Source organism: Carcharhinus amblyrhynchos, chromosome 34 (assembly GCF_965287045.1).
Source record: "Carcharhinus amblyrhynchos chromosome 34, sCarAmb.v2.hapA, whole genome shotgun sequence".
Taxonomy (NCBI): Eukaryota; Metazoa; Chordata; class Chondrichthyes; order Carcharhiniformes; family Carcharhinidae; genus Carcharhinus; species Carcharhinus amblyrhynchos.
In genome coordinates this window covers 19883480-19908303 of record NC_137357.1, presented here as the reverse complement: position 1 = coordinate 19908303, position 24824 = coordinate 19883480, and the positions used below count along the sequence as shown (strand labels likewise).

Below are 24824 nucleotides of genomic sequence, written 5' to 3'. Positions count from 1 at the left end.
GTCGAACCCAAGCCCTGTCCTATTGAGCTCCACCCCCCTCTTTCAAGTCCAGATGACACTGAGCTTTGACAAAGGGGTATCTGTACTCAAAATGTCAACTATTTTCTCTCCTTACAGATGCTGCCAGACCTGTTGAGATTTTCCAGCATTTTTTCTCTCTTATGGTTTTCAGATTGCAGCATCCACAGTAATTTGCTCTTTTACACATTAAACCTAAGCTGAGTCAGCTTCACAGTACATCTGATGTATGCTGTGCATGAGCCGGGAGTGGCTGGTGGGGCAGAGGTTAGAAGTGAACTTGATAGTGGATGTCTACTGAAGATGATAAAGAAACTACCAGTGAATGCTACAATAATAGTGTATCATCTTGAGTGTGCTTTTGATAAAATTGCTCCATTACATGAATGGAGAAAAGATTTATTTCAGTTCTCTTTACTGAGAATTACCTGGAGGCGTGACCCATTTGGAAATTAGCATTTCAAAGTGCTTGCATAGACTGTTCTGAAGAATGGCAAAAATAAAACCCAGATCTGGGACATCAAGCCCATTGTTTCCACAGGCCATGTCCAAAATATTTGTTCCACTTTTCGATCATACTTTAATACCCTGAGAGCAAGAGCTTTGCAAATATTTTGATTCCCAAATGTATTGGATCAAGTTCCAGAACACAAGTCAACACAGGGAAAATGCTGCTCATGTTGCCACTTCCTTCAGTTCCCCAGCAATCAGTAACATGTCACCTTATCAACAAGTGGCATTTATGTAATGCCATAATAAAATGACAGATTGCGATCAAATTAAATTTGGCACCAGTGCACAGAAGGAGATATTTGCACAGAAGGTGACTGAAAGCGTGGTCAAAAGGTAGGTTTTAAGGCATCTCTTTAAAGAGGTGTAAGAAGTAGAGGGGTGGAAAAGTGTAGGAAGGGCTTTCCAGAGCTTGGGGTCTAAGCAACTGAAGGCATGGTTTCCCATGGTGGTGTGATTGAAAAGCCCAGATGTCCAGGGATCAGAATTTTGAGATGTGCAGAATATCTGGAAAGTTTAGAGAAGGTTACTGAGATACCAAGACCGTGGAGAGATTTGAACGCAAGAATGGCAATTTTTAATTTGTGGCTTTTGCTGGACCAGAAGTTACTGGAGGTCACTGAGCACAAGGGTGATAGTTGAATGGAACTTGACGCATGTTAAGATACAGGCATTTATTTTCATGGGGTGCAGTGACACGAGTCAAGGTTGATGCTACAACAGTGGTATATTTCACCTAGTTTTGTAATCTAACATGACCATGGCAGCTGCGCCCAATCTTGTTATCTGTATTCACTTCTGCCTGGTGTTCCTGATAATTAAGGTTCCTGGTTTGCCTTTGTCTCTCTGTCATGGTAGTGCTGATTTGGCACAGTCTAAGAGCAGCAGTTACATAGCATCTTGCAAGCAATAAAACCAAGGTGGCTCATAGCAATAATTGCCTGTCAAAATTTGACACACAGCCACAGAAGGGAATATTAGGACAGATGGCCAAAAGCTTGAACCAAGAGAGAGATTTCAAGTATCACCTTTTCAAAAGGAGTAGAAAGAGGCAGAGAGGTTGAGTGAGGGCATTCAGAGCTTAGAGCTGAAGACATGGCCGCCAGTGGTTGAGGAATAATGAGGGATGTGCAAGAGGCTTTCTCTGCCCGAAATTGGCCAAGGTGAAGCTGCTTCAATGAATCATGGAATACTGGCTGGGATGATGGCGCAATTCACTTGCCTGCCAAGATAAAAATACAATTGAATGCTAAGTTTTGAACAGTTGTAATGATAGTGATTGTATTAATACTCAGCCTTTTCTGTTTCCAGGCAACATATGCTCTGAAGAAGTAGAAATGAAAAATCATAAGAGGAAATTGAACCACAGTGAGGGAAATGACATCAGTCCAGCAAAGCTGCCAAGAACATGCCATAACTCTGATCCAAGATTGGAAAATGGCAATGTGTGGCTTGCACTGGGCAGTCAGGAACAGGATAGAAAGGGAATACCATTGCCTCGACATGAACTCCACAAACGAATGGAAGAAATGGGACCGGGCATGTGTGACAATAGCAACCAGCCTAAAGCTTCTCCACAAGCAGGACAGTTTGTGGAAAACAGGCCATCGCCATCATTATCCCAACAGGATGCAGGAAAGCAGAACAGTGACGATCAAGTGGAATCGAAACCAGGTTGCAAAAGTGAAAAGAGATTGGTGCAATCTTCTTGGACAGGTGATGACAGTCAATCCATTCACAAAAACCCCATGACATTTCGGAACCATCCGGAAGACATTGAAAAGTCGCCAATGACGTTACCCATGTATAATCCAAAGAATGAGAACTGGAGAGAGAGTAATAGATTAATTACGGTGCAAGATAAAAAAATGGACACCTTGAAAGGCCCTTTGCAAACTTCATTTGCAGATCAAGTGCTGCAGAGTTCAAAAGTCGAATCACAGGGTTTGTTGAGTTTACTTGGTCGCTCAGGTTGCAATAAATCACCTGACCAAGAAGAGCAGATTGCCAGAGATGCACTTTGTAAAGTTTCTTCAACTTGCATTGACAGTCAGCAGCTAAGACCGAGTTCCCAGCAGAACTTGCAACTCCCTTTACATGAAGGTGATACAGCAGAGAAGTCATTATTGTTGAACAAAAGTGACCCACTATCATCTTACAATGGATCGAGAGTGCTGGCGGGCACATGGCATCCGCTTTACTCTTCAGCTGTATCCGGTGCAGTTGGTAACCCCATGCTTGCTTCGCACATGAGCACGGGCATGGCATTGGGCAGCTATTCACATTTAAATACTGATTTTCCGCACTTGAGCACCAAGCTACCCAGTGGAAATCCATCATCTCTCTCCTCCGTGTTTACCAGCAAGCCTCAGTTGGATTCCGCATACAGCAGTAGTTTTGGACCTCAGCTCTTTGCTTATGGCTGCTACCATCCAAAGCATCTCCAGACCTCCAGTCAGGCCCACCTAACTGCAGCCTATGGGCAGCTCAATCTCCATCCCATGATGTGGCAAAATGTGAACACGGACATCCACTCAGAGCCAAGGCTTCCTGTCCCTCATCAGGTTTATGTGAACGGGCAAAGCACTTTCAATATGGTTAGTCTTTGCACTCTACCACCTTTTTTTAATGAATTTTTTTTGGGGGGTGTGGGGGGGGGGGGGGGGGGGACAAAATATTTGACTGACCTTTGCAGTTCCAGATCTGATAGACAAAATTGGCTTTGTAATGGAGCTCAGCTTGGCAATGAAACCAAAGAGGGCAGAGGGCAATAACTGGTAGTACAGGCATGCAAAACACTTTCACAAATAGGACATAAATGAGCTTTAATAGTTTGTAATCAGACTTTAGAACACAGGAGCAAAGTCTAAAGGACTGGGCACTTGGGAAAAGTAATTATATGACATTCCCAATATCTTGTTCTCCCAACATTTAAGGAATAAATTGTCCTTTCTGTTTGACCGTGCATGACCACCATACATCACAACCAATGAAATACTTATTGAAGTGCAGGCAGTTACATAATGTGAGAGAATTTGGTAGCCAATGTACTCAAGCAAGATCCCATAGGCAGCAGTTAAGTAAATAAGGAGATAATGCATTAATCATGTTTGAGACATATCAGTTAGAACACCATAAGAAATAGCCTTTTCTTCAAATAGTTCTCTCATATCCAGCTCAGATGCCTCAAGGCTTCAGTTGAACGAATTATCTGGTCCAGTTTCCATGTGCAGCCTTTGCTAAATTAGCAGGCAGCGTTGCAAATACATTTGGCCACAATGCAATTCGCTTAAGCGAGAAAAGGGGACATTAGTCAGAGTGCATGCCTGCTCAATATCCAGTGATGCTTGCACGCATGATCAGGGAGTGAAAACCAAATGGAATATAGATATGGTTTAACAGCCCAAAAAAGGAAACTGCTCTGGGTTCAAATGAAATATCACCACTTATCACAATATTGCCATTTATATCTGTCAGGAAGCGAACAGGCAAAGAAAAAGTTCAAGGGAATGATCTAATACTGTTGAAAATTATAGAAAGTTTTTGACAGTCGACAAAGGGGAGTCCAAAATTAAAGGCTGTAAACATAATCGGGAATTCATCAGGAACATTTTCACCCAGAGAACATTTAAAATGTGGAACTGCCACATAGATGTGTTGCTGAATATTATCTGTGTGTAGAAGTGGAAGCTAGGAATAAACAAATGAAGGATTAAAGCTTGGCACTGAGTTAAATGAAGGGTGGAGGAGGCTCAAGTGGAGCATGAATACCAGCGTGGAAAGGTGGATTGAATGGCCTGGACATTCTGATTACGTGTTCTATAAAACAGCTAATACCAACATGAGGACAAGTGCTTCAGTAAATGAAAACTCCATGAGGCACTTTGACTCTGACTCTGCTATTTGACTGAGCAATTGATTAATTTACATTCTAAAACTTAGTGAAAGAGTTATGATATAGTTGGGTGTGATCTATTGAACAGGGCCTTCTGAATCCATGGTCGTTCCATCAGTTCCAGAATAAAATTGCCGACAACCAACCAGCATTAAGCCAGTTTGCCAGCAAATCCAACAGGAAGGAACTCTTGACAACTTCAAGTTCCACTTACTTTTACCAAGAGTAAGTAGAAGTTTTTTTTTTCAATTCTGGCCTTGGGTGATTCTGTGAAGAGGCTGCAAGTTTTCTCCGTGTCTGCATGGGTTTCCTCCTGGTGCTCTAGTTTCATAGAAACCCTAAGGTGCAGAAGGAGGCCATTTGGCCCATCGAGTCTGCACCAAGAGTCATCCTAACTATGCCCTATCCTGCCGCATTTATCTGGTAATCCCCTCTAATCTTTGCAATCTATACATTTAAGAGGCAATTTAGCATGGCCAATACACCTAACTCGTACATCTTTGGCATGGGGGGGTGGAACCAGAGCACCCAGAGGAAACCTATGCAGACGCTGGGAGAATGTGCAAACTCCACATCAACAGTGACCCAAGCTAGGAATCGAACCCAGGTCCTGGAGGTGTGAGGCAATAATGCTAACTACTGTGCTATCATGCCACCCCAAAGTTTATTAATGTCCCAAGTAAGCTTACATTAATACTGCAATGAAACTATTGTGAAAATCTGCTAGTCACCACATGTTGGTGCCTGTTCAGGTACACTAAGGGAGAATTTAGCGTGGCCAATGCACCTAACCAGCACATCTTTCAGACTGCACAAGGAAACTGGAGCACCTGGAGGAAACCCACGCAGACACAGGGACAATGTGCCTCCTGCAGCCCAACAACATGTGGGTTAGGTTGATTTAGCCATGGTAAATTGTTCCTGAGTATTGGAGGGATGGTGGTCGGGGGTGTTTAGCAAGATAAGTGTGTGGGGTTACAGGGATAGAGCCTGGGTGGGATTGTCGTCTTGATGAGCCAAATGGCTGCCTCCCTTCGTTGTAGGGCTTCTATGAACTACGGCAAGCCAAGTGGGACATTTTGTACACGATTGCATTTCAGTCCAAATACTGGCTGAGCTGATAGTGACAATGATAGAACTTAAAGTCAAAATTCTTCTCAATACCTCATTGGATTTGGTATGCATTGTGGTGTTTTTCCGTTTGTCATCACTCACCCTGTTGTACCAGCTACTTGCTTAAGTTCAGGTTTGAGTGTTGGAAGGCTGAATTGACCAACCAGCTGTACAGTGACTGACTGGTTTGTCAGTACACCTCAAGCTGTGCCATTGCTTCCTTAGCTAAAACTGCCTGCTATTTCGAGTTTGTGCAAGCTTTCTGCACAAGCCATCAAAACTGGGCCCCTCTTAGCTCCAGACTGCTCATCCTCATTTTGGGCTGTAAGTACAGTGGCTCATGGACCTGTGTGGAAAATCAAAGGCATCGCTCAGCTGATACTGTGTCGTCATATCTGTTCCCTTTTCAAACTGCCCTCCACGGGAAAAACAGCCATAAAAACAAAATGTTGGACACAATCAGCAAATCAGACAGTGTATGTGGAGATAGAACCGCACAATTAATGTTTGACGTCTGTGACCTTTCATCAGAACCAGGTGAGAGAGACAGCAGATTTTAAACACGGTAGAGAAGCAGGGGAAGGAAAAAACAAAATAAAGATCTGTAATAGAGTGGAAGACATGAGAGATCAGGGGTGGCACAGTGAAGAGCACTGCTGCCTCAGCACCAGGGACGTGGCTTCGATTCCCAGTTTGGGTTATTGTCCATGAGGACTTGCACGTTCTCCCCATATCTGCATGGGTTTCCTCCCAAAGATGTGCGGGTTAGGGAGATTGACCTGAACAGGTGCCAGAGTGTGGCGATGAGGGGAATTTCACAATAACTGCATTTGCGTTGTTAATGTCAGCCTACTTGTGACTCACAAACTTGGGGAAAAACATGACCAAAGCATTTGTGCTGAGCAAAAGAAGATGGCATTGGGATAAGTCAAAAAAAAAACACAAGATTGGTCTTGGAAGTGTCAATGGCAGTCACAGCATTACGAGAAATAGCTGCCATGTAAAGTTTAGATGGTTTGAAATTCCTTATCTTAGATTGAAGTGATACCACCCCCTGCCCTGCTCCCTCATTATAGCACTACGACTGCCTCACTCACCATTATGTCGTCTGTCGAGCCCTCTCAGAATGATATACTTTTCAATGGCATTACCTCTCTTTCTTCCAAGCTCCAGAGAACATAGGACATAAGCATGGGTAGCTGTTGTCGGGGTGTGGGGTAATTTGCTCTTTATTCAGGGTTTGAATTCCATCCTTGCTTAGTATTTAAACGTTCTGCGAATGTGGAGGTTGCCTGCAGTCCAGTAAAAGGCATCAAAATAAGCAAAAGACTGCCTCACTGAAATGTCCTTGCACAATGAATTAGAGATAGAAAATGGGGCTAGTTTTTAAATGATAGCAGTTGTCAAAGCTGACAGTTTCTCCAGTGGCTTAGTGGGGAAATCAACCACTGAAGCAAGGAGTTTTGCAGCTTTAATCCTTGTATGACATTTGTACCAGTCTGGGTAAGATGGAGTGATGCTGATTGTATGTGAACCTGAATCTCAATGCCCTGCTGTCCAAGAGACTGGAACTTCCCTGAAAATAGGTTTAGAAACAGCACTGAGCATTGTAATTGTAAGAAAGTCATTGTCTGTGAAATAACAATGCATCTTCCCTTCTGCTTCCAGAGATGTGAACGACAGCAAGCCGTGCAGGGACTTCTTGCATCCCTTTCCGCATAGTCTGAAAATCCACAGTCCGCCAAGTTCAAAAGCTGCCATTCAGCCGTCCTCGGAGGTCCAGCTGTGCAACAAAGTCCTGTTCAAACAGAACTTGGGTTCTCGTGACCCACTAGAATCAAGAAATGCTAAGAGAGACAATTCAGTGATAGTGGCAGAGGCCAGAGACGCGAAGCCACACTCAATGAAGAATGAGCAGAAGACCAAATCTGAAGAACATCCTTCGGTGTCTCCCAACTCCAAGCCAACTTGGAGCAGTAAAGTATCCTCCACATCTGCTTTGGACTTGACGTTGTTGAAATACACTCCTGATTTTTCCAGCAAGGTAGAACTTAACACTCAACACCAAATGTTTGCCAGTGATGGAGTGCGAAGGAACCTAAATTTAGAAGCAACTTCCTTGTGTTCAGCTGTTGGTGATACTATTCTACAACAGTCTTCCTTGCCTAGACTGCCAAGAGAAAATGCCCAGAAGACGAAAGATCACAATGTCCAATATGAAACATCCATTTCGTTGCTTCAGCAGAAATCACGAGACAGCAAAGAGCCATTTCGAGACATGAGTTGTGGTTACTTTGAAGAGAAATGTGACTTGGCCAAGGTCCAAACTTTACCTCTGCTTGTTGCACCACATCAGCCCAGGCAGCACTCGTTGATAATGCCAGCATTGAAAGCTCCCACATTAACTAAAATTTCAAAAGATATGATAAACACAGATTCCAATAGAAATTGCAAACATGGAAGACTGGTGCCTGAGGAAATTAGTGATACATTTGGCATCTCTAACAAAGCTTACGTTTGTAGTCAAATACCCACAACACTCTACCCTCCAACAAAACAAATTACACCGCAGATGGAAGTAGGTGGAAAGATAGTCAAAGACACAAATACCAGGACTGATGTTAACAGGGACATACATCAAGAAGCAGACAACAGTGGCAATTCTTTCAAAAAAGAAGATCTTTCCAGCTCACCAACCCCCGTGCAAAGTATTCACAATTTGGAACACTGTAAAGATAGTTTGTCTCCCTTAAGTGGTAGTTTAAATCCTGAAAGAATTAGCCACGTAACCAGTCCCACGGATTACTACACACCCAAAAAGTACAAGGCATCCAGGGCAGACATTTCCTGTTGCAAAAAACCCTCCGATGAGTGTCTGCTTTCTGCAGGGGAGATGAGAAACAATAGCGCAAAAACGGACATGAATTTGCCAGAAATAGTATCGCCCAGTGTTTCTCTGGTCAAGCAGTTGTCTGGTCAGGATACTTTGACTGCTGGGTCATCTTTGCGATCCAATCTGCATAACTGCCACACAAAGTTGAAGAAAGCGTGGCTTACACGGCATTCAGAACAAGACAGCACAAGAAAGCAACAAGAAAGTCATGGCAATGGGACACTTCCAGGACAGGTTGCTTCTGAAGGATTAGAGACAGAACCCACTGCCCTGCTAAATAATTCAAAGCAAAGGGAAGAAGGTGTGAAGAAGCGAGGAACCAAAAGGAGCTGTGACATTGAGTGTAATGACCTGGCAGAGAATAGACACTGGCTAAGGACAAGGCGAGAAGGCAAGGTCTCAGACCAATACCAGTCAGGTCCAGCCTTGGAGAAGAAGGTGAAAAATAGCAAGAAGGAAGATGAAGAACTGGGAGAAGATCAAAATCTGAGCAGAAAACTGGACAAAGAAAATGGCCACATTAAGAATGGTATGAATGGTGTTGAGGTTTTGAAATACATAGAGACAGGCCATTCAGCCCAACTTCCTGTGTTTTATGCTTTACATAAACCTCATCTGACCTACTTTTATCTGAGCCACCAACATGTTCTCTTCTATTCTCCCTTGTGTTTAGCTTCCCCTGAAATGCTTCTCTTCCTGTGGTAGTGATGGTCATCACTCTCTGGTTAAAGATCGACCACCGAAATACCCCCTATTGGATTTAGCAGTCATGATTTGATATTTTGGTCTTTGCAAGTGGAATTATCTTCTCCACATCTAACTGACCAAAATGGTTGGTGATGATCTCAATCGAGTCATTCCTTCAGCCATTTCCTTGCTGAAGGCAAAGCATGTTTAGTTGTAACCTCTCAGTCCTGTTAAGTTAAAAAGTTGTTGCCTTTTCTATAGTGCCTCTATATCCTTGAAGACTAGAATTGTGTACCACATTTCAGTGTAGTTTCAAAGGTTCAGTCCAAGTTTAACATGACTTCACTTCTTTTCAATTCAAACCCTTGAAAAATGAACCTCCCAGGGTTTTGTTTTTAATGGCCTTATTAAGATGCTTTTATGGTTTGTATAATAGACAATAAATTGTTTTTCCTGTTTTTTTTCACTCTTTGTCTAACGTGGAGGATCATGGTTTCATGTATCGTCAGGAAGTGGTGTGCATGTTTGTAGGATATTTTCTTTCCCACAGGTGTTGCAGGAATGCTAGTTCGGTACTTCATTGCCAGCTCTGTTTGACAAAGCCCTGCAGTTTGTATCAGCATCAACTGACTGGTCGAATGCTGCTTTCCCCCATGTCAGATAAATGCAGGTTTGCAGAGTAAATGGATAACTGGCCATTTCACAAATTGCTTGCAAAGTGTCCTGGAGATTAATCCTTTCATCCTGAAAACTCCAAGGTAACCCTGGAGGGTTGCCCACTCCATGTGCAAGGGGCGGGAGGGCATATCTAGCCTCATGTTCTGTGGATGTGACTTCCGCCTGTCTAAGGGAAGGAATGGGGCAGGGAGGGGTGGAATCTCTCTGCTCCATGTGGCTAGTGCTGCATCAAGTGACAGGTCAACCCACTGAACCGTGAGGGTTTATCACAGCAAATGGTTGGGTGAAGTGATGGGAAGAGGAAAGAGCATTTCCATGTGGGTGAGGAGTTTGTCCCCATTCATCCAAATTTACCTTGCTGCAGGAACCATGTTCCTGCTAATATCATAGAGAATTCTACCTGGAAATTGACCTGAATGATTTTTTTGTTTGAAACTTGGCATATTTGTGAAATGGTGAGAAAGGTCACTCTGACTGCCTTTTCCTGTGTGTTGCATAGGTCAGTCGGATATGCCATCACCCATGCTTATCAAGAGTGCAGGCGATTCCTTCCTCCAAGACGTCCCTTGCACGGAACTTTTCACCAATATCCCTCGCTGCCGAGACTGCTGGCCAAGTCGTGCACGCAAGGGACAGGATTTCCCTCCACTATCCTCTTCGTGCAGGTTCATGCATCTCCGCAGGTATTTCACACAAAGAAATGTGAGCTTCATGAGGAGTTGTTTAATTTTGTCAGAGTTTTCTTTTAATTTAATTCATGGGATGTAGGTATCACTGGCTCGATCAGCACATATTACCCATCTGTGGTTGCCCTTGTGAAGGTGGTGGTGAGCTGCATACATGACCTGCTGCAGATGTGTAGGTACACCCACAATGCTGTTCGGGAGGGGGTTCCAGCATTTTGACCCAGCGACAGTAAAGGAACGGCCTTTCTATATTTCCAAGTCAAGATGATGCGTGACTTGGAGGGGAACTCCCGGGTAGTTGTGATCACTCGTATCTACTGCCCTTTTGAGGTGGTTTGGATTTGGAAGGTACTGTCTAAGGAGCCTTGGTGATTTGTTGCAGTGCATCTTACAGGTGGTACACACTGCTGGCCCTGTTCTTCACTGTTGGCAGGATTGAATGTTTGTGGAAGGGGCAGCAATCAAGCAGGCTGATGGTGTCAAGCTTTTTGTGCTGCACCCAGCCAGGTGAGTAGTGTATTCCATCACACTCCTGACTTGTGCTTTCAGGAGTCAGGAGATAAGCTATTCTCCACAGGATTTCTAACCTCTGACCTTCTCTAGTCAGCATAGTATTCATATGGTTAATCCAGTTCAGTTTCTGTTACGACTACTCCCCCTCATTGACTGACTCATGACAACCTTTCAATTCTTCAGCTCCACAGCAATGTAGAATCATTAGAATTGTACAGTGCTGAAGGAGGCCATTCAATCTGGAGCCATCCAGCATTGGCCCACAACAGAGTGGAGAAATATTCATTGTTTGCAGCCAAGAGCTTGTCACCTCTCACATGTCGGTCTGTTTCTTTTTGGTCAGGCTGTCCGTCAGTCGGAACGGAGGTCTGAAGGTTGAAGGATTCTCCACAGAAGAGCAGGTCAATGAAGAAGCTCCACTGGAGCCAATAGCCAGCACCACAGAGACTGTTTTAGATCCTGAAACTTCTGCCTACATTTTGACACATGTGAGCGATCCATTCTGTGACCTTGTACTGTTCGAACAAAGCTTGCTGAAGCAGATCAGTGAAAGCTATGACGGTAAGAATGATAAGGACACCTGGCTTTTATGAATGATCGCACTAAATGGGCAACTTCAGCCAAATCTCTCCCCTACAATGGGGCCATTCAAAGTAGAGAAATCACAGATTGGTGAACTACAGAATGAGGCGATTTGGGTCGTCATATTAATGCTAGCTCTGTGCAAGAACTCGATTCATCCTTCTCCCTTGCCCTTTCACCAAGTGCTGCTATGTTTTTCTTTGTGAAAACACGATCCAATTCTCTTGCGAAGGCATTGATTGAATCTAGCTCCACCACACCCTGAGGCAGTGCATTCCAGATCTTTACCACTCTCAGCATAAAAATATTTTTCTCGTGTTGCTGTTGGTTAGTTTCCCAAATATTTTTCATCGGCGTCCTCTGGTTTTTGACCCTTCTGCCAATGGGAACAGTTTCTTTCCATCTCCTCTGTCTCAATCTGTCATGATTTTCAAAACATCTATCTTCTCAATCTTTGCTTCTCAAAGGAGAACAACCTCTGTTTCTCCAATCTGTGCGTGTCACTGAAATCCCTAATCCCAGGAATTGTTCAGATAAATCTTTTCTGCACCCAATAAGGCCTTCACATCCATCCAAACGTGTGGTCTCCAGCGTTGGACAAAATACTGTACTAGTATTGCTTTTGTACTCTGTGCTCCTATTTGTAAAGGCCAGGACTGTTTGCACCTTTTTTAACTGCTTTCTCGATTTGTCCTCAACCTCAATCATTTGTGCAAGTAAACCCCCATGTCCCTTTGCTTTTGCACCCCCTTTAGAATTCTACTTTGGTTGTTACCTTTCCTCTTTGCTTCTAACATTTAAATTTTGTCTGCTGCATGCCTGCTTGGCTCACCAGCATATAAACTCAAGAAGCCTATCATTATCCCCCTCCACAGTTCACATTTTCTTCCAAGTCCTGTATCATCTGCAGATTTTTGAATTTGGCACCACATCGCACCCAAGACTAGGCCATGAATATTGAACAAGAAAAGCAGCTGTCCATGTACCGATCCCCAGGAACCCCACTGAGTACCTTCCTCCAGTTCGACTGACAACCGTGCAGCAGTTCTGTTTACTGTCACTCAGCCAACTTCATATCCAGACTGGCATTTTATTTTCCCTTTCTATTCCACAGGGCTTCAAGTTTGCTGACAAGCCTATTGATGTGGATGTGCCAGTCAAATCGGTGAACCATATACACTGCAGGGGGGAGACTCTCAGGGTCCTCGGTGCTTTGTGGTTTGTGCTCCTGTAACATTTTTGTCCTGCACCTTTTTCTCAAGGCACTGTCTTTTGAGGTGCAAGCCTCTCGGCAGTCGTCCAAGTGCTTAGTCCGCATCCATGATTATCATTCCTGAGTGGCAGCAAGCTCATGGATATCTTGACACAGGGTCATCACACAAAGCCTTTCCGAGTCGGCTGTCTGACTGGGTTGCAGTACCAGAATTTCCCTCCCACGTTTCTGAAATTTAAGTTCTGCAGTTAGTGTATGAAATGAAATCATTCGTGCAGTTACCAATTGTTGTTTCGCAGGGTCAATAGCCTGTAAAGCTGCATTTGGAGAGAAGGAAGAAACCTGTGACAGCTGCCACTCTGTAGTGTTCAATCTTCACTGGGTCTGCCCGAGATGTGGTTTCTTCGTTTGTACAGACTGTTTTGACCTGAAGCATAAAAAAAAGACGAGAAATGAAAAAGGTGAGAGGGGCATATATGTGTTCACGTGTGTGCACATGTACCAGCAACCAAGCTGTGGCTTAATGTGTAGTGCACACACCTTGGATGGAGTCAGAAGGTTGAGGTTCTAATCCTGCTCCAGAGCCATGAATGTGAAAGCTAGGGTGATGCGCCTTTCCCTGAGTTTTTTAGGACCCCAGATTTATTGGCTGGATCCAGGTCATCAATCTTGGAGAACTTCCACATGCCCCTGGATGAGTGGAAACTGCCCCATGTGGGCATCAGCCCTGGGCAGGTGCCTGCTCCAAAGCTTCTGGTGGCACTTCACTGGAATTGTGGTCTGACATGGGCATACACCTGGTGCCTGGAAATCCTGCTTTTCCTATTCTCCGACCAGAAACTAAACTGCCCCATGCCTTATTGAATTGCTTTGAAGACTCGGGCACAAACTTAAAACAAAAATCTGACAATCCGGTCGTTTATTTGAACTGAGTATCATTGTTCATTTTTTTTTAATTGCATGGAATCCACATCAAGTATGCAATCTGCAATCAAAAGACGATAAAACCTACTATTTACAGGAATTGGAATTGAATCAGCATTTTGTTTGTTTTGGCCACCATAAAGGGATCGCCAAGAGAGTGATGAGATTTTTATTTGTTCATGGGATGTGAGTAAGGCCAAAATTTCTTGCTAACCCTACTTGCCCCTATGAAGGTGCTGGTGAACACAGTTGTCCATCTGCTGTAGGAACATTCTGGAGCTATTTGGGAGTTCCAGAATTTTGACCCAGTAACAGTGAAAGAATGGCAATGAAGTTCCACGTCAAGAAGGTGTGAGTTGGAGGAGAGCTTGCAAACACTGGTGTTCCCATGTCCTTGCTGCCTTTGTCATGCTTAGTATGAGAGTAAAAAATGTTCTCTGCAGTTATAAACAGCTTTAGCTTTTTATTATTGCCGAGCTGTCTGCTTAGAAGAGTTTTTATTGCTGGTTCAGTGATTTAAATGGGATTTTGTTTATTTTCACTCTGGGCCTCGGGTACAGTCTGGGATATTGTGTTATGACCTCTGAACTATTAGAGAAATTATTGGCAGGTCAGGTGACAGGAGTTCTTTCACTCTCAGATTTGGGCTGCTGGTTGCTGTTTTAGTTTCAAAGGTGTTTGGACATCCAAACTGAAAGTACTGTTTCTCTTTCCCCCGAGTGCTTGAAGTTCTGCTGGCTAGTTGGAGCAAGTCTTCTTGCCTTGGAGTGAGGATTCTGTCACTTGCAGTAGTTCACTGGTTGAAAGTTAGAGGCTAGCAGTGGCATTATCTCTACCTTGAGATCTGCTGGAAGTTACAAGTTTGGGAAGTCAGTTTCAATTTTTTTCCAGCCCTTGGGCTAAATTCCAGCATCACGTGATCATTTGTATTTTCTGTGTTAAACCTGTGGCAAGGGTTCTTTTGTTTTGAGAAGTCTTGTTTAGTTGGAACATTGCATGTATTTATCAAGGGTTAAACAAGTAATGTTTCTTTTTACCGTGTTTTGTAATTGATAAAAGCTCCCGAGTGGGTCAGTTGAATCGTACCTGAAGTGAAACATGTCATGCTCAGCCTAGCCAAGTTCAAATCCTAAAAATTAGGATCCAGGTGGACTTCATAAAACACTTTTTTGGAGTTTCTGACCTGAGTTATAACACCTGGTGATAGAGGATGTGGGTTTGGAAAGTGCTGTTGAAGAAGTGATGTTAGTTGCCACAGTGAATCTTGCAGATGGTGCAATTGTGAGAATGGGTGAATGTTGGGGGGGTGTTCCAATCAAGCAAGTTTTATTGTCTTGGATTGTGTTTGAGCTTCACCCTGTATTGGAGCCACACTCATCCAGGTCAGTGGTATTCTATCACACCGACATGCCTGATGTTGGGCAGGATTGGGGAGGTAGGAGGTGAGTTATTCAGCACTGTATTCTAACCTTTGATCTATTTTTGTAGCCTCAATATTTATATGGCTGGTACATTGCAATGTTGTTTGTTAAAACAGTTGGCAACAGTTAAATCTGTTTTGTACTTCAGTTAAAAATGAACAGGTTTTTATAGAGATGGAATGCATTAGACAAATGTTGCTTGTTACTATGTCAGATTACAGGATGTAGATTTTATCTGGCAAACTCTGATGGCATTCATATTTCCATTCAGAACGAGGAGAGGATGTGACAGCCTGGCTTAAATGCGTTAAAGGACAAAATCATGACATAAAAATCCTGCGGCCAACACAGCTGGTTCCGAATGCTGGTAAGAGCTTCCCGAAGCTGTTTTATTGATACAAATCCCCAAGTCAGCAATGGGACTGAAGGTGCAATCTTGCTCTCCTTTTGCATAGTGACTGAAAGTGATGTTTTATGTTGATTGTGAAATGAGAAGAAAATGTGGTTATGCTTCTGAGGCCATGGGATGTATTTGAATATGTGGTATTTGTGGGATTGGAATTTCAGTGCTTCTTGGCATCACTGGACTTGCAGTGGGAGGAGTGTGGGTCTGATGTAATGCAACGTTTGTCTTGGTTTTTCAGTAGGCAGTGCGTCCTGTCATGCCTGACAAGTTGATTTCCATTCATGCTTCATGGTTAGGTCACTCTGCTGGTTGAGGTGGAAGGGATGAATTGCTACTGTTGGCATTGAGTGAGTTGGCTTCAGCAAATCCCCAGCCATGCCCTAGTTCTAAATTGTGTGTAAACCAATCTTAATCCAGAACTGTGCTGCCCATATCCTAGCTTGCACTGTATCCCATTCGCCCATGTTGGTGATATATTTTGAATATTGACTGCGGTTAAGCAATGCCATTAGAACATAAGAAATAGGAGCAGGAGTAGGCCATCTAGCCTTTCGAGCCTGCCCTGCCATTCAATAAGATCATGGCTGATCCACTTTCCCGCTTTCTCCCCATAACCCTTAACGCCCCTGTCCATCAAAAACCTATCTACTCGAGTCTTAAATATATTCAGCAAGGTAGTCTCCACCACTTCAACGGGCAGAGAATTCCAGAGATTCATCACCCTTTGAGTGAAGAAGTTCCTCCTCAACTCTGTTCTAAACTGTCCCCGCCTCCCTTATCTTGAGGCTGTGTCCTCTGGTCCTGCTATCCTTTCTAAGCGGGAAGAATCTCTCTACCACTACCCTATCCATCCCCTTCATTATCTTATACGTCTCTATAAGATCCCCCCTCGGCCTTCTAAACTCCAACAAGTACAGACCTAGTCTATTTAGTCTCTCTTCGTAGTCCAACCCCCTCATCTCCGGTATCAGCCTAGTGAACCTCCTTTGCACTCCCTCCAAGGCCAATATATCCTTGCGCAAGTGCGGCGACCAAAACTGCACACAGTACTCCAGCTGCGGCCTCACCAGTACCCTGTACAATTGCAGCAAAACCTCCCTACTTTTATATTCTATCCCCCTCACTATAAAGGCCAAGGCCTTGAGTATAAAACTAGTTTTGTTATTGTCACAAATAGGCTTACGTTAAGACTGCAATGAAAATCCCCTAGTCACTATGCTCCGGCGGCTTTCGGGTACACTGAGGATAATTTAGCAATGCACATATCTCTTGGACTGTGGGAGGAAATCGGAGCACCCAGAAGAAACCCACGCAGACACAGGGAGAACATACAGACTCTGCACATTCAGTGGTCCAAACCATTAATTGAACCTATGCCCCTGGCACTGTGAGGCAGCAGTGCTAACCACTGTATATCTATTAGTGTCACAGCTATGATCCTTCAACATAGCTGTACTACTTCAACTCTGCTGCTACACATGCCTGATTTGTAATTGTTCCACCATTGGCAATCTTGTTTTCAGTTGCTGATGTCCCAAGCATTTATAATCCTCTCCTGAAACTTTTTTTTAACCATTCTCTCCCTTGAAAAACACTGAAACTCTTTGGTGCTTATGTAGCTGGTTGGGAATCCAATTGTTTTTGACAAAGCTGCTATGAGATGCCTCAAATTTTTACAACACCAAAGGTATTGTACAAAAGCAAGTTGTTGATTGTGACTGCATATGACTGGTGTGCGTGCGTATCCCTGTTATTTCTCCACACCCTGTGGTATTTCTGCCACATATTTGTGTGGGAAGCATAATGACTCTTTGTCAAACCAAGGTATAGAACATAGAACATTACAGCGCAGAACAGGCCCTTCGGCCCACGATGTTGCGCCGACCAGTTTAAAAAAAAACAATGACCCACTAATCTAAACCAATCCCTTTTCGTCCATAAACCTATCCATGGATCTCTTAAATGCCCCCAAACTAGGCACATTTACAACCGCAGCAGGCAGGGCATTCCAATCCCTCACCACCCTCTGGGTAAAGAACCTACCCCTGACATCCGTCCTATAACTACCCCCCCTTAATTTAAAGCCATGCCCCCTTGTGCTAGTTTTCTCCATCTGAGGAAAAAGGCTATCACTATCCACCCTATCTAAACCTCTAATCATCTTATATGTTTCAATAAGATCCCCTCTCAGCCGCCGCCTTTCCAGCGAAAACAACCCCAAATCCCTCAGTCTCTCCTCATAGGACCTCCCCTCCATACCAGGCAACATCCTGGTAAACCTCCTCTGCACCCTCTCCAAAGCCTCCACATCCTTCCTATAATGTGGGGACCAGAACTGCACACAGTACTCCAAGTGCAGCCGCGCCAGAGTTGTGTACAGTTGCAACATGACGCTGCGACTCCTAAATTCAATCCCCCTACCAATAAACGCCAAGACACCGTATGCCTTCTTAACAACCTTATCTACTTGATTCCCTACTTTCAGGGATCTATGTACACATACACCTAGATCCCTCTGTTCATCCACACTATTCAAAGTCCTCCCGTTAGCCCTATACTCGACACATCTGTTATTCCTACCAAAGTGAATCACCTCACACTTCTCCGCATTAAACTCCATCCGCCACCTCGCGGCCCAGCTCTGCAACCTGTCTAAGTCTCCCTGCAATCTATGACACCCTTCCTCACAATCTACCACACCTCCGACTTTGGTGTCATCAGCAAATTTACTAATCCACCCAACTATACCCTCATCCAGATCATTAATAAAAATTACAAACAGCAGTGGCCCCAAAACAGATCCCTGAGGCACACCACTCGTAACCGAACTCCATGACGAATATTTACCATCAACCACCACCCTCTGTCTCCTATCTGCTAGCCAATTCCTGATCCAATTTCCTAGACTACCCTCAATCCCTATAGTTGAGGGAAGCATGTTCATGCAGCTAGTGATGCAAGTAGTGCCAGACCTTTAAGTGCAGGGGCTCCTTGGTGTCTGCAAACACAGGATACAAAAGGGCTGGGGCTAGGTCCCTCTTTCCACCCTGCTTTCCCACTCGTCAGCAAATAGCTTATAGCTTGCCAGAAGAGGTGTCCTTGTTCATGGGTAGGGGTTTCGCTGTAGTTGTTTGGAGCCTGTGGGTAAGATCATGACCCTCCATTCAGTGAAAACTCACCCCTTGGAGTCAAACCCTATACATGGAGAAGGATGATACAAAATATTTAGATGGTGCTCTGCCTTATGAATTCACACCACAGGAAGAACAGTGTCTTGGGGAGGCACAAGGGGCAAATGGTTTCACTCACTCACTTTCTGTTTACTTGGATTACTTTCACAGCCTTGCTGAGCCTATGTGAAAAGATGCACAACAGTAAGAAGAGACTGGGCATCAAATCAAACTGCACTTGTGTGGATGGAGATGTGAAGTGTCTGAAAAAAACACCTGGCGTGAATAACCGTCCAAAGGTAGCGACTGATCTCAAACATAAACTGTTAATTGCAAACTCACATGAACAAGAAAGATCCGACCAAACTATCTCCCACTCCCACAGAAAATGAGCTAACCTTGATACCAAGGACAGGAAATCATGCACTGGTTCCTATCTCAGCTCCTCACAAAGAGCTGGCACAGGCACAACAAATGGACTGTGCTGTAAGCTTCTCGTAGTTTTCCTGGTCCCTGACTTGTGTTTGAATGTTTGTACTGTGCTTGATTAGGGACTGGGGGCTAGGCTGTCAGGCCCACTACCACCTCTCATTACTCTTCACCCTTTAGCTTAAACCAGTCATGACGTGTTTGGGTGGGGGGATTAGCAGGGTAAATACATGGGGACAGGGCTGCCTGGGATGCTCTGTTGGAGTTGGTGTAGACTCGATGGGCCAAATGGCCGCCTCCTGTACTGTAGGGATTTTGTGGATTATACGATTCCTATCAGTTAGCAAGGCTCACCAGTCCTTCAGGAGAGGCGGGGGAAGGAACTGGGAAGTATCCCTGAAATAATGGTGCAAGAGTGTTAAATGGTGGTGATTTTGTGTTAATGGCACAGTTGTTTCCTGACTGTTCATTTCACAGCCCTAGAAACGGTAACAATTCTTCCAATGCTTCTGATTTTCAGTCACAGACAAAAAGCAAAGTGGAACTGACTCATTCCCTGACTTCTGAAGAGCAGTCTGCCAAATCCACGTCAACAGCAAACCTCAGCCAAGATTCAAGCAGCAACCACGTCAGCTCCAACTCCCAATCACCACTTCACTGGCTGGCTGAATTAGTTACCCAGAAAGCCAAACAGCAAGCAAATGGTAGGTAACAGTACAAATGAGGAGGATTTAATCGGGGACAGTGGATTAAAATCCTCAATGGTGTGACCTCCACACTCAAGCAATCGCAGGCCTTTATTCTTCGCAATCAAAATTCAAACCCATATTCTACCAGCCTGAGATTGTTGAGCTTTACTCTGTGTCTAACCCCGTGCTGTACCTGTCCTGGGAGTGTTTGATGGGGGACAGTGTAGAGGGAGCTTTACTCTGTATCTAACCCCGTGCTGTACCTGTCCTGGGAGTGTTTGATGGGGGGACAGTGTAGAGGGAGCTTTACTCTGTATCTCACCCGTGCTGTACCTGTCCTGGGAGTGTTTGATGGGGAACAGTGTAGAATGATACTGAGAATGTGATTTATTTTTTTTTGCTCATGAATGCTGACAATGCTGTGAAATAGATTTGTCTCCATGGTCGTCACACAGATAGAGAAGAGGTGCCTTGTCACAGGGACAGAAGTGCATCAGCGAGCAGCAGCCCAACTAACCAGAGAGCAAAATCGAAGGACCAATGCTCAACCTTGTGTGACCTGCTCACCACGACAGCAGGGAAACTGCGCCTGGGATCCACAGATGCTGGCATTGCCTTTGCCCCAGTCTATACAAAGTTGAACAATGTAAGTACTGATTAGTGGAGAGATTTCAGTCGGTTCTGCAGATGTGGCATAGGAATAAAAGTTAGAAGTATGATTGCATTTTGATCAGCAACATGGTGGTAAACTCCGTTAGCTATGGTGGGGCTCAGTTGATACCAACCTAGTCAACATGCAGTGCACTGATGGAGAGCATTGGCACTCGTGGTACATTTACCTCTGTCCTCCCATCAGGACTGTACCAATGGGAACTCCTTTTGTTTGATGCAGTTGCAACAAGCGGAGGGCTTGACTGTAGCTTGCCAGTACGTCGGGTCGCAGATGAGTTTTTTTTTGTTCACCCACTGCCTCTGCCTGTTGAAGGAATCAGAGTTCACTTGGGCAATCTGATTGTGAAGGCGAAGGCTCCCACTCCTAATGGAAGCTTGACAACTGATGCTGCTGGACGCTATATGCAAGCAACACTTCTAAAGTAGATTTGAGAACATCACTGAAAAGCTGAAAGAAGACGTAGTGGAATGATCATTGCCTGATGATGATCTGCTGACCATCACCACCTGCGAGCAACCAGTGCCAATAGTCACAAAGAGCTATCTTGACATGTCAATAATAAGGCTGCAGAGCTGCCTTAACTAATGGAATTCTGCAGCAATCATGTCGCTTGGGGTCTGAACATCAACAGTGAGCTGTAGCCTGAAATTTCATTCCATGTCCCACCAAGAAAGCTGAGCTGTGATCATCCAGTACCTCCTGTCCTCCAGTAACAACAGAAACACATGGGCTGCATTAATGCTTGCTGATTGACTGACTCACACTTGACTTCCGAGTCTCCTTCAGCCTTTGTTTCTGCTCCTTACTACTTAGCCTTGTGCTTCTTCAATCTTGACAAAAAAAGCCATACCAAAATATCTGGAAGATTATCCTCCAATTCTTGGTGCATTCCTCTCAACACAAACAGGTGAACCTGTGATCCATTTTGGGCTGTGTGTAAACTAGCTAATGTCAATCGTGACTGCAGTTGCAAAATGTTTGAGTTTCCGGATCTCCTGAGGATGTGCAAGGCACGTTTTAAAATTTAAATAATCTTTATTGCACTCCAGCCTTGCCCTTTTTCAGCCTCCCCTTGCCGGAGCCCATCCCTGGAGAATCTGAACTCCATATCCAAGTCTCACCTGCACTCCTGTCCCGTAAAGTAGACAGAACTTCCCTGGGTATATTATTCTTTAATCTGTATCTGTTTAATATGTCCCTGTCTAATGAACTGTTTTTTTCTCTTTGCGGGGGGGGCGGGAATTGGCAGTGGAATCTTGCAAAACAGAGCGTGCCAAACATTCTGGATGACATAATTGCATCGGTGGTGGAGCAGAAAATCCCAATCAACAAATCACAAAAGCAGAGCAAGGAAGATGCAGTTCCAAAGCAGACCCAAGAGGAGGATATTCGGAGCCCTCATTCGTGGCTTTCCACAGGGATTTGTCCATGGTTTCAGGGCCCAAATAATAAGAACTGGAAACCATTCCAGGAATACTGGATTAAGGGCCTGGTGAGTTATGTTTTTATTTAACAGATTCTAGAATTTCTTAGGAACAAGCCAATAAGAACTTGAGATCTATTTTATTAATAAGGTTAAGGAAAATGCAGGTGGAGGGCATGGATTTGTTTAACTACCTTGCGCACATGAACAGAGACTTCCGGGACACAGTGTTGTTTCAGGAGAAGGCAGAAGTATGAGATGTTGAACTTTGTAATGAATCTAGTATTAAGTCAAAGATTTGAGGTCTGGTTTCCTTCTTCACCACGTGGGCTCAGAATCAATTAACAATAATCTTCCTCTGCAATGCAATATCAACTGCTCTAACAGCAGGTAATTTCTTATCACACACTAGGCAACAACACATGTTTAAGGTGTGTGGGGCAAGGTTTAAAGGAGATGTACGAGGCAGATTTTTTACAGAGGATGGTGGGTGCCTGGAACTCATTGCCGGGGGGTAGGGAGTGGAAGTGGATATGGTGGTGACTGTTTGGTTTGGAGGATAGGTCTTATGAGGAAAGGTTGAGGGAGCTACGGCTTTTCTCTTTAGAGCGGAGGAGGACGAGAGGCGATTTAGAGGTTTATAAGATGATGAGGGGGATAGAGTGGGTATGCAGAGATTATTTCCTCAGTTGGATGTAGCTGTTACTAGGAACATAACTATAAGGTTCATGCTGGGAGATATAGGAGGGATGTCCGAGGTAGATTCTTCACTCAGAGTGGCTGGGGTGTGGAATAGACTGCCTGCTGTGATAGTGGAGTCGGACACTTTAGGAACTTTCAAGCAGTTGTTGGATAGGCACGTGGAACACACCAGAATGAGAGGGAATGGGATAGCTTGATCTTGGGTTTGAACATAGTTTGGCACAACATCAAGGGCTGAAGGGCCTGTACTGTACTGTTCTAAGGGGCATCTTGACAAATACATGAATAGGATGGGAATAGAGGGCTACGGTCCTCAGAAAGATAGGGGATTTTAGTTCAGTCGGACAGCATGGTCAGTGCAGGCTTGGTGGGCCAAAGGGCCTGTTCCTGCACTTGTAATTTTCTTTGTTCTTTGTCCATAGAGGTGTGCACCGCTGCCTCGCAGCGCCAGGAACCCTGGTTCAATTTCAGACTTGGGTCACTGTCTATTTGCACGTTCTCCCTGTGTCTGTGTGGGTTTCCTCTGGGTGCTCTGGTTTCCTCCCATAGTCCAAAGATGTGCAGATTAGGTGCATTGGCGATGCTAAATTGACCATATTTACTGGGTGAACAAGTGGGATTGCAGGAAAAGGGCCTGGGTGAGCATTAGGTCTGTGCAGACTTGATGGGCTGAATGGCCTCCTGCACTGTTGGGACCCTATGATAATGTTCCCTTTACACTGGCTCCATCAAAATCGATGAAGGACTTGTGCCTCAAGATAAGGGGGGGCAGTTTAAAACAGAGTTGAGGAGGAACTTCTTCACTCAAAGGGTGGTGAATCTCTGGAATTCTCTGCCCGTTGAAGTGGTGGAGGCTACCTCACTAAATATATTCAAGACGTGGGTAGATAGGGAATTAAGAGTTACGGGGAGAAAGTGGGAAAGTGGAACTGAGCCACTTTAGATCGGCCATGATCTTATTGAATGGCGGGGCAGGCTCAAAGAGCTAGATGGTCTACTCCTGCTCCTATTTCTTATGTTCTTATGTGATGTTCTTATGTTTCTCCTGAATTTCCCTGTTCAGCCTATGCTGGTATCTGGCGTCCTGACATCAACTGACAGTAATTCCTGGACACCTGAATGCTTGAAGGAGAAGTTGGGAGAACAGAGTGTGAGCCTGGTTAACTGCAAAGACCAGTCTGTACTGACCAGGGCAAGGAGCAAGGAATTCTGGCAAGGATTCAAGAGTAACTCTGGTAAGTGCCTGAGTAATGGATAAGAGTTCACAATTCATATAGTAATAGGATCGGGTATATTGCCATGAATCTACCATAACCTATGAGTGAATTCACAAGTTTAACTCTTTATGTTTACAAGTTCAAATAGTATCTTACTGTTCTATTTCTGAAGCGTCTGAACTCATCCATTAGATTTTAGTGTGTAACTCATAAAAGCAGGGAATCTGAAGTAAATATAAAAAATGCTGGAAAAACTGACCAGCTGAAGCATAAACTCTTGTTTCTCTCCACACGGATGCTACCACAGCTGCTGAATAATTCCAGCATTTTCTGTGTTTTATTGCTGGATTTGTCAGCATCAGCACCGGAAATATAAAGCCTCAAGTTCTCAATTCGATTCCAGCACTTGGTTCACTCCTGGTATTTTTCTGTTTGTGAAATGAACCCATTGAACTCTGAGGAGACTGGTGCTGTGAGGAAGTGAGTTTCAGACTCTCCTGCTGTCACAATGCAGATTTATGAAGACAATCTGTTTTTCCTGCAGACTGCCACAGGCCCAAGGCTAGAGGCACAAAGATCTTGCGGTTAGATTATTGCACTTCAGAAAAGGAGTTCAGTGAACGGATGCCTGCTCAGTAAGTCTGGACCATCTAAAATGGTGGCTGCTTCTACTATCATTAGAAGGAATGTTTTTTGTTCCCCTATAAAGACAGAATGTGATCATCTGCTATTGTAATGTGGTAGAGCCCTCAGTAGAGAAGATCATAAGAGTCATGGAGGTTTACAGCATGGATACAGGCCCTGAGGCCCAACTTGTCCAAGCTGCCCTTTTTTTCTAAATCCCTAAGCTAGTTCCAGTTGCCCACATTTTGGCCCATATCCTTCTTTTCCCATCGTACCCATGTAATTGTCTAAATGCTTTTTAAAAGACAAAATTGTACCCACCTCTGCTACTACCTCTGGCAGCTTGTTCCAGACACTC

General features: G+C 44.3%; 1 protein-coding gene across 6 annotated transcripts in view; it reads left to right on the top strand.

Annotated features, from left to right (window-relative positions):
* Positions 1-24824, top strand: part of LOC145361182 (jumonji domain-containing protein 1C-like) — a 76881-nt gene that overhangs the window by 32574 nt on the left and 19483 nt on the right. For all 6 annotated transcript variants that reach the window (XM_080216812.1, XM_080216811.1, XM_080216813.1 and 3 more), the window contains 13 exons: positions 1840-3125; positions 4512-4648; positions 7205-8958; positions 10294-10477; positions 11337-11554; positions 13088-13249; positions 15405-15500; positions 18881-19008; positions 19659-19842; positions 20283-20473; positions 21750-21992; positions 23689-23860; positions 24387-24477. In XM_080216812.1, the coding sequence (XP_080072938.1) occupies positions 1840-3125; positions 4512-4648; positions 7205-8958; positions 10294-10477; positions 11337-11554; positions 13088-13249; positions 15405-15500; positions 18881-19008; positions 19659-19842; positions 20283-20473; positions 21750-21992; positions 23689-23860; positions 24387-24477 (4846 nt within the window). The remainder of the gene's footprint in view (positions 1-1839; positions 3126-4511; positions 4649-7204; positions 8959-10293; positions 10478-11336; positions 11555-13087; positions 13250-15404; positions 15501-18880; positions 19009-19658; positions 19843-20282; positions 20474-21749; positions 21993-23688; positions 23861-24386; positions 24478-24824) is intronic.